The sequence below is a fragment of the Photinus pyralis genome, unplaced genomic scaffold, assembly GCF_008802855.1.
Source record: "Photinus pyralis isolate 1611_PpyrPB1 unplaced genomic scaffold, Ppyr1.3 Ppyr1.4_LG9, whole genome shotgun sequence".
Classification (NCBI taxonomy): Eukaryota; Metazoa; Arthropoda; class Insecta; order Coleoptera; family Lampyridae; genus Photinus; species Photinus pyralis.
In genome coordinates, this window is record NW_022170878.1 from 9,716,156 (window position 1) to 9,725,485 (window position 9,330).

The window sequence follows — 9,330 nt, forward strand, 5'->3', positions numbered from 1 at the left end:
AAATTTATAAATAATGTTTTTGGCGCAGGTGCTTAAGCATTACGAATACACTCGATCATTTTAATGCAAATTTTGTGACTCACACCGACCGTGCCAGCATGTGTTAACAAGCAAATTAATTTCATAATTAGCCTGTCCTGCTCAAAAATATGTCAGAAAGATCGATTTAAAACAAACTGTTGCGATAGGCCCATCATTCTGCAGTACTTTACCTCCTCCCTCCCTGCACTCTCATGATTATTCTTCAGGAAGAGCCCTCAATTTCTTCTTAAAACTGGGGGTATTAGCTACGTTCACGAACCTTGTGCGGTCCCCAGCGGTCTTACAATCCCCCCCCCCCCCCTGAACGCCAGTTGTTTCGTACGCTTTAGGGTGAGAGCGTAGCACCGAGGGGCCAGGAAGATCCCCAATTTCTTCTTGAAACTGGGAGGTATTGCCCCCGGTGCTACGTTCTCGTCCTAAAACGTTTCATCCTCATTCTTCATGAAGGTCTTCTTAAACTTAGGGCGTATTCCATACCCCCAGAGTTATATTCTCATCACAAAACGTTTACAGCCACCACCGTCCTCATAATCACAAGGAGGGAGGGAAATACTCCCCGGATAAGGAGAAATTGCGGGCCCTTCCCGAATAGTTATGAGAGCGTCGGTGATTCTAAACATTCTAGGGTGAGAACATAGCACCCGGGGTCTTTAATGCCAAATTGGGAGCTGTCTAAACAATGGTTATCAAAGGATTCATTCTTCAGGGAGATTCGCTCATTTTTTCTGATTCTGGGGAGTGTCCCATACCTCCCAGAAGACTTCCTCTCATGACAATTCTTCATAAAAATCCCCAGTTTTTTGAAAAAACTACCCCCCAGTGCTACGCTCTCGTCCCAAATCGTTTACAGCCACCAGCGTTCTCATGATCATTTTTCAGAAAGAGCCCCCAATTTCTTCTTATAACTGGGGGTTATTCTATACCTCCCAAACCCCAGGTGCTATGTTATCAGTAGGAAACCAACCCTTTCTTGATTACACTGAGGGAGAAAATCGCGGGCCCTCCCTGAAGAATTTTAATTATAGCGCCGGGCCGGTGGTTCTAAACGTCTGGGTCTGGTGGGAAACCCCCCAGCACAAGAGGTTCTGATTCTGGTGAGTGTCCCATACCTCCCAGAAGACCTTCTCTCATGATAATTCTTAATTAAGAGCCCCCAGGCCCCCCACGGTGCTACGCTCTCGTTCCAAAACGCTTACAGTCATCAGCGCTTTCAAGATCACACGGAGGAAGGAAATTGCGGGTCCTCCCTGAAGAATTATAATTATAGCGCCGGTGATTCTAAACGTTTTGGAGTAATAAGGTAGCAATTGAGGTCTGCATAAACAATGATTATGAGAGGATTCATTCTTCAGGACGATTCACGAATTTTTTCTAATTCTGGGGAGTGTCCCAAACCTCCCAGAAGAACTCCTCTCGTGATAATTCCTCATGAAGAGCCCCCAGTTATTTCTTATACCTGGATTACTCATACCCCCAGTGCTGCGCTCTCATCACAAAACATTTGCAGCCACCAACGCTTTCTTGATCACCAGGAGGGAGGAAATCGCGGGCTCTCCCTGAAGAATTATAATTAGAGCTCCGGTGGTTCTAAACGTTTTGGAATGAGAACGTAGCACTGGATAGCACAAGAAATTAAGAGCTGCATAAGCAATGATTATGAGAGGATTCATCCTTCAGGAAGATTCCCTAATTTTTTCTGATTTTGGGGAGTGTTTCGTACCTCCTCTCATGACAATTCTTCATTAAGAGCTCCCAGCTTTTTTCTTAAAACTATACCCCCCAGACCCCCGGAGCTACGTTCTCATCAAGAAAAGTTTGTAGCCACCAGCGCTTTCTTGATCACACGGAGGGAAAAAAACGCGGGCCCTCCCTGAAAAATTGTAATTATAGAGTGGTTCCAAAAAGCTCTGGGACGAGAACGTAGCACCGGGGGGTTTGGGGGGCGGCGCCAGAAATTGGGGACTGCATAAACAATGATTATGAGAGGTTTCTTCCCTCAGGAAGATTCATTAATTTTTTATGATTCTGGGTAGTGTTCCATACCTCCCAGAAGACGTCCTTTCATGATAATTCTTCATTAACAGCCCCCAGTTTTTTTTGTACCCCCGGTGCTACGCTCTTATCTCAAAACGTTTACAGCCACCTGGTCATTCTTCAGGAAGAGTCTCCGATTTCTTCTTGTAACTGGGGTTTATTCCATACCCTCCAGACCCCCGGTGCTACGTGCTCATCAGGAAACGTTTGTAGCCACCAGCGCTTTTTTGATCACACGGAGGGAGGAAATCGCGGGCCCTCCCTGAAGAAGTATAATTATAGCTCCAGTGGTTCTAAACGTTTGGGGATGAGAACGTAGCACTGGGGGTATGGAAACCCCCCCCCCCCCCAGCACAAGAAATGCATAAACAATGATTATGAGCGGATTCATTCTTAAGGAAGGTTCACTACTTTTTTTTGATTCTGGAGTGTCCCATACCTTCCAAAAGACCTCTCCTCATGATAATTCTTCATTAAGAGCCCCCAAAAACTGGGGGGTATTCCAGACCCCCCCAGTAGTGCGCTGTCATGATCATTCCCTAGGAAGATGCCACAATTTCTAACCCCCAGACCTTCCGGTGCTAGGTTCTGGTCACAAAATGTTTGCATTCACCGGTGCTCTCTTGATCATTCTTCAGGAAAATCCCCCAATTTTTTCTTAAAACCGGGAGGGGGGGGGGTCCACGCCATTCCGTGCTACGTTCATGTTCAAGTATTCGATACCTGAGGTTCGTGGTGAGGAATCATCATGAGAGTCGATGGCCTTAAACGCCCCGTAACTCGGCGAGGAGCGATGTCCCCCAGATAGACAAATTGAGAGCTTTTCCTAATGAATTGTCATGACAGCGGCAGTGGTTCTATAAGTTTCGGAGAGAACAACGTACCACCAGGGCAATAACCCCAGAATAAGAAACTGGGGGTTGACTAAACAATTCATTCTTCAGGAAGATTCACCAATTTCTTCTGGTGCTACATTCTCGTCCTGTCTCACGATCATTCTTTAGCAAGTGCCCCCAATTTCTTCTTATAACAGGGGGGGTACATACATTTTGCGTTGACAACGTAGCACTGCCCCCCCCCCCTGCCTAAACAGTGATTATGAGATGATTCACGCTTTAGGAAGATCCACAATCTTTTCTGATCCTGAGGAGTGTGCCATGCCCCCAATTTCTTCTTACAGCTGGGGGGGGGGGGCATTCGCACTACCTTCTCGTTCCATAACGTTTACAATCCAGCCCCCAATTTCTTATTATCCCAAGGACAAATTGGTGGTTTTCCCTAAGGAGTTATTGTGAGAGCGCCAGTGGTTCTATACCTTGGGGGGGGGGGCGTACGACCGGTGGTCAGGGGATTCCTATCCCCCCACCCCACTAGAAATTGCCTAAACAATTTTTAAGAGGATTCATTCTTCAGGAAAATCCCCCAATTTCTTCTTAAAACACCCTCCGGTGCTACGTTCTCGTTACAACAAAACGTTGACAGCACCAGCGCTCCCATGATCAGCCTGAGGGAGGGGAATGTCCTCAGGATAAGGAACAATTACAGGCCCTCCCAGAAGAATTATAATGAGAGTGACGGCGGTTTTGAACGTTGTGGGGTGAGAACGTACGGAAAATCCCCCAGGATGTATAGGTATTTGGGGGCTCTTTGTAAACAATGATCATGAGAGGACTCACCACGTTTTTCTGATCCTCCCAAACCCTCCCGGCGTCCCCCTGATTCCTGATCCTACCCTTCTTCACTGCCCTCCCACTTTTCCAACACAAAACTCCCGTTCGTTTTAAATCGACTAGGTACGTCCTATACTACAAACTAACCAAAATTGTACAAAACTAACGACACCGCCCATCACTTTCCCACGTACTCGAGCAATTGATGTGTCAGTGTTTAATTTTGTACACAGAGATTAGATAAGATTGTCCCCGTCAGTCTCGACTGATACACAGAGTGCGTGCCGACCTTCCCTACCTGTAACGTGCTTCATCGGACGTGGTGGAAGTGAAAGACGAACAGTCCTGCTGCCTTTGCGCCCACTGCGTTCTGACCTCGTCTTGCGCGCGTTGCTTTAACGCCAATACTCTACGCCGCTCCTCTTCAATTACTTGAGAGCCTGAAAGGAGGGGTTTGGGAGCTTTTTTTGGAGAGCGGCGACCTTTACCTTGTTGTACTAAATGCAGCTGCCGATTACGTTCAATCTCCTTCAGCGACTCAATCGTCTTCTTGCCCAACGACCCTCGACCGTCCTCAATGTTCATGGGGGCGTTCGACGTGACCTTACTTATTCGATCGATGTCGTCCTGCGACGGACACCTTCTAGCTGAAACGGGAACTCTCAATTCGACAAAACCAAGCGCGCACTAACTCACCGACGCCGTCTTCTATAACGGAGTGCTCTTGAAGCATTTTCTCATTGAACGACTTGGACATGTCGTACGCGTCGCCGTTCTTCGTCCGCGAGCTCGTGTCGATAAAGGAGCAGCTCATGTGCTGCACCTTTTCGCTTTCGCTGTCGCTCGAGACCTCCTGGTCCGATTCCTCCTTCGCAAACGTGTTGAGCTCCGCCTCGAGCGCCTTGAGCTTGCCGCGTTGCTCCTCGAGCCTGCGCGCGCACTTGATCAGCTGCCTTTCGAGCGTTTTCGACTCGCGCGCGCTGCACGTGTTCGCGTCGAGCTTCTGCTGTTCGAGATCGCCGACCTGCGTCCTAAGTACGTCGAGCCGCTGGCCGAGGTCTACGATTTCGCGCTGAATTTCCTCGCGACTCGCCAACCAGTCGGCCTCCTCCTCCAAGTGGTGAAACTCGAGATCCTCGAACGTTTTCCGCTCGTTGTCCAGGACCTCTTGCGCGCAGAGGAACTCCTCGAAGATCTCCTGGTACTCGTCGCTCGATTTCGCGACCGAGTTCAGCCGCTCCTCGACCTTGGCCATGCTGTCCTGAGCGTGCTCGAGCTTCCGCCGGCAGTTCTCCTGGTGCTCGACTTGCGTCACCTGACAGTCCTCCATTTTTCGCTCAATTTCGCGCGCGCCCTCCGCGAGCTTCTGCTTGCGCCGCTCGAGCTCATCGATTTCGACCAGCTTCGACTTGTGCTCGCCTATGATGAGCGCCCGTTCCATTTCGAGCTCGCGATTCAACTCCTCCTCCTGCAGCTCGATCTCCGCCATTTTTCGCTTGATGTGCGCCATCGCCGTTAGTATCTCCTGCTTTTCGCGCTTGAGCGTTTCCATTCGTCTCCTGTCGCTCTCGTGGGACGCCTTGCGATCGTACGAGTCGTGGTGGTAGGATGGGAAACTGTCGATGGGGTGGAGGAACTTCGTCGGTGTGGGCTTCCGCGTCGTCACGTCGACGTTGTCCCCATTTTCGGAGCCTTTGTTCTGGAGAAGGTACTGTTCTGCGTTGACGATGGCGAATTTGGTATCGATAAGCTGAGCTGCGTCCTTCGGGGAGCTGAAATTGTACTTGGTGATAGAATACTCTCATGATTAGAGGCACTTACGGTTCTCTGTTAACGGTTGGGATGGTCTTAATTCGTGTCCGAGGAGAGTGGGGGTAAGGACTGCTGGTTTCGTGACTAATCGTAATATTCTCATATTGACTGAAGGTGTTGGGTGTTGGATGAGAAACCTCAATATTTTCATAGTAGAGACGCGGGCTCGCATTGTTAATCGTCACATTTTCGTAGTTGTGGTTATTCGGTCGTAGATCGGAGTCGAATTTAAATATCGGACTATCCTTCGAACCTGGTGATGGCGTCGCGTGATTCGGCGATGGTGAACCGAATGGGCTCGGCGGACATTGCCTTTTATCCCGTGGTAGCGAGCCGTTTGTTTTTATGCGATTAGGGATCGGTTTGTTCGTTTTTTCCCACTGCACTTGCCTTTCGTATTCGGCGCACATGTTCAAAATTTCTTCCAGACGGGCCTGTTCGGCCTTTTCAATCTCTTGCTCTTTCAAACGATCGACATGCGCCTGTAAGCACCAATTCAAACTAAAAAAAAACTAACCACCACCAAAAGGTGAGTGTTATATTTGCGAATTGATAAGCTCTTATCAGTAGATTACGTATGGAGAGGAAGTATTTACACGCCTTCCGGTGGGATCTTTTCCAATGCAATCAAAAAACCACGAATCATTTCGGGTTTTTCTATCGTGTCTTACTGTCATTTGACAATTTGTGACTGCCAACTGCCAATAAATATTGACAAAAAAGTGTCAACTTAAAAGTGAAATGTGCCATAATGACAAATACTAAGCACATTTACCTACTGACATTTCATCTACCAATTCAAGTATAATCTGATAACTGTCAATTGGCAATTAACATTAGAATTTGTCAATAATAATAATAATACAAATACTGTCAACTGACATTATTACATCAGGTAACACAATTTGTCAAATTTGCATCTGTCGATTGATTTCTGTCGTGTACCTGTCAATAGGCATGAAGGCTGCTCTACCAACAGTATACACTTCCAAAAAGCTAGATTCGAACCAAGGGTGCTCAGTGCCGTAGTCAAGCATCATCTCGACAGATTGACACTTACTATCTGATGACTATTCGCCCTTAGTATCAGTCAGTTGACAGAGTATCTGTTAATTGATAGTCAGTATTTAATAATTGACTACAATTAACAGATTCTAAGTGCCATTGGACAGTACTAAGTGGGAATTTCCAGGCGATATCGAATGAGATAGTATCAATTAACGAACAGTACCTAAGCATGAAATTAGGCATTCAAAATCTAGAAATCTAGTGATAAAATTAGGAGAAATCCTTCGAAAATTAAGTGATCCAAAAATTCTGTGCGCAAGTTTTTAATTGAGTTACAAATTTGAAGCACTTTAAGCGGAAATTAGGCTTCAATTGGACTAAAAATTAAATCTAAAAATCAAGGGATTAAATTAGAAAAAATCCTTTGAAATTTAACTAATCCACACAATTCTGTACGTGAATCGTTAAGTTAAATTTAATTGAGCTGCAAATTTGAAGCACTTTCAAGCGAAAAAAAGCTTCAATTGGACTCAAAATTAAATCTAAAAATCAAGGGACAAAATTAGAAGAAATCCTTTGAAAATTAACTGATCCAAAAATTTTTCTACGTTAATCGTTAAGTTAAATTTAATTGGGGTACAAATTTGAAGCACTTTCAGCGGAAATTAGGCTTCAATTGAACTAAAAATTAAATCTAAAAATCAAGGGATAAAATTAGGAAAAATCCTTTGAAATTTAACTAATCCAAACAATTCTGTACGTGAATCGTTAAGTTAAATTTAATTGGGGTGCAAATTTGGAGCACGTTAAACGGAAATTAGGCTTCAATTGTAGTCAAAACTAAAATTAAAAATCAAGGGATACAATTAGGAGAAATCCTTCGAAGATTAAGTGATCCAAACAATTCTGTACATTAATCATTAAGTTAAATTTAATTGAGCTGCAAATTTAAAGCGTTTTCAGCGGAAATTAGGCTTCAATTGTAATCAAAATTAAATCTAAAAATCAAGGGATAAAAATTAGAAGAAAACCTTTGAAAATTAACTGATCCAAAAAATTCCCTACGTTATTCCTTAAGTTAAATTTAATTTAGCTGCAAATTTAAAGGCGTTTTCAGCGGAAATTAAACTTCAATTGTAATCAAAATTAAATCTAAAAATCAAGGGACAAAATTAGAAGAAATCCTTTGAAAATTAACTGATCCAAAAAATTCCCTACGTTAATCCTTAAGTTAAATTTAATTGAGCTGCAAATTTAAAGCGTTTTCAGCGGAAATTAGGCTTCAATTGTAGTCCAAATCAAAATTAAAAATCGAGGGATACAATTAGGAGAAATCCTTCGAAGATTAAGTGATCCAAACAATTCTGTACGTTATTCATTAAGTTAAATTTAATTGAGCTGCAAATTTAAAGCGTTTTCAGCGGCAATTAGGCTTCAATTGTAATCAAAATTAAATCTAAAAATCAAGGGACAAAATTAGAAGAAATCCTTTGAAAATTAACTGATCCAAAAAATTCTCTACGTTAACCGTTAAGTTAACTTTAATTGGGGTGCAAATTTGAAGCACGTTAAGTGGAAATTAGGTTTCAATTGTAGTGAAAACCAAAATTAAAAATCGAGGGATACAATTAGGAGAAATCCTTCGAAGATTAAGTGATCCAAACAATTCTGTACATTATTCATTAAGTTAAATTTAATTGACCTGCAAATTTAAAGCGTTTTCAGCGGAAATTAGGTTTCAATTGTAATCAAAATTAAATCTAAAAACCAAGGGATAAAAATTAGAAGAAATGAAAATTAACTGATCCAAAAAATTCCCTACGTTAATCCTTAAGTTAAATTTAATTGAACTGCAAAGTTAAAGCGTTTTCAGCGGAAATTAGGCTTCAATTGGACTCAAAATTAAATCTAAAAACCAAGGGATAAGAAAAATCCTTTGAAAATTAACTGATCCAAAAAATTCTCTACGTTAATCGTTAAGTTAAATTTAATTGGGGTGCAAATTTGAAGCACTTTAAGCGGAAATTAGGCTTCAATTGTAGTCAAAATTAAAATTAAGTGATCCAAACAATTCTGTACATTAATTATTAAGTTAAATTTAATTGAGCTGCAAATTTAAAGCACTTTCAGCTGAAATTAGGCTTCAATTGTACTCAAAATTAAATCTAAAAATCAAGGGATAAAATTAGAAGAAATCCTTTGAATATTAACTGATCCAAAAATTTGTCTACGTTAATCGTTAAGTTAAATTTAATTGAGCTGCAAATTTGAAGCACTTTCAAGGGAAAAAAAGCTTCAATTGGACTCACAATTAAATCTAAAAACCAAGGGATAAGAAAAATCCTTTGAAAATTAACTGATCCAAAAAATTCTCTACGTTAATCGTTAAGTTAAATTTAATTGGGGTGCAAATTTGAAGCACTTTAAGCGGAAATTAGGCTTCAATTGTAGTCAAAATTAAAATTAAGTGATCCAAACAATTCTGTACATTAATTATTAAGTTAAATTTAATTGAGCTGCAAATTTAAAGCACTTTCAGCTGAAATTAGGCTTCAATTGTACTCAAAATTAAATCTAAAAATCAAGGGATAAAATTAGAAGAAATCCTTTGAATATTAACTGATCCAAAAATTTGTCTACGTTAATCGTTAAGTTAAATTTAATTGAGCTGCAAATTTGAAGCACTTTCAAGGGAAAAAAAGCTTCAATTGGACTCACAATTAAATCTAAAAACCAAGGGATAAGAAAAATCCTTTGAAAGTTA

General features: G+C 42.3%; 1 protein-coding gene across 1 annotated transcript in view; it reads right to left on the bottom strand.

The window, feature by feature from the left end:
• Positions 1–3,253: 3,253 nt before the first annotated feature.
• LOC116180797 (histone-lysine N-methyltransferase, H3 lysine-79 specific-like) overlaps positions 3,254–9,330 on the bottom strand; it is a 6,526-nt gene continuing 449 nt past the window's right edge. The window contains exons 2-5 of the mRNA XM_031500923.1: positions 5,568–6,070; positions 4,443–5,518; positions 4,235–4,393; positions 3,254–4,186 (exon numbers count right to left, since the gene is read on the bottom strand). Of these exons, the coding sequence (XP_031356783.1) occupies positions 4,041–4,186; positions 4,235–4,393; positions 4,443–5,518; positions 5,568–6,070 (1,884 nt within the window). The 3' untranslated portion in view covers positions 3,254–4,040. The remainder of the gene's footprint in view (positions 4,187–4,234; positions 4,394–4,442; positions 5,519–5,567; positions 6,071–9,330) is intronic.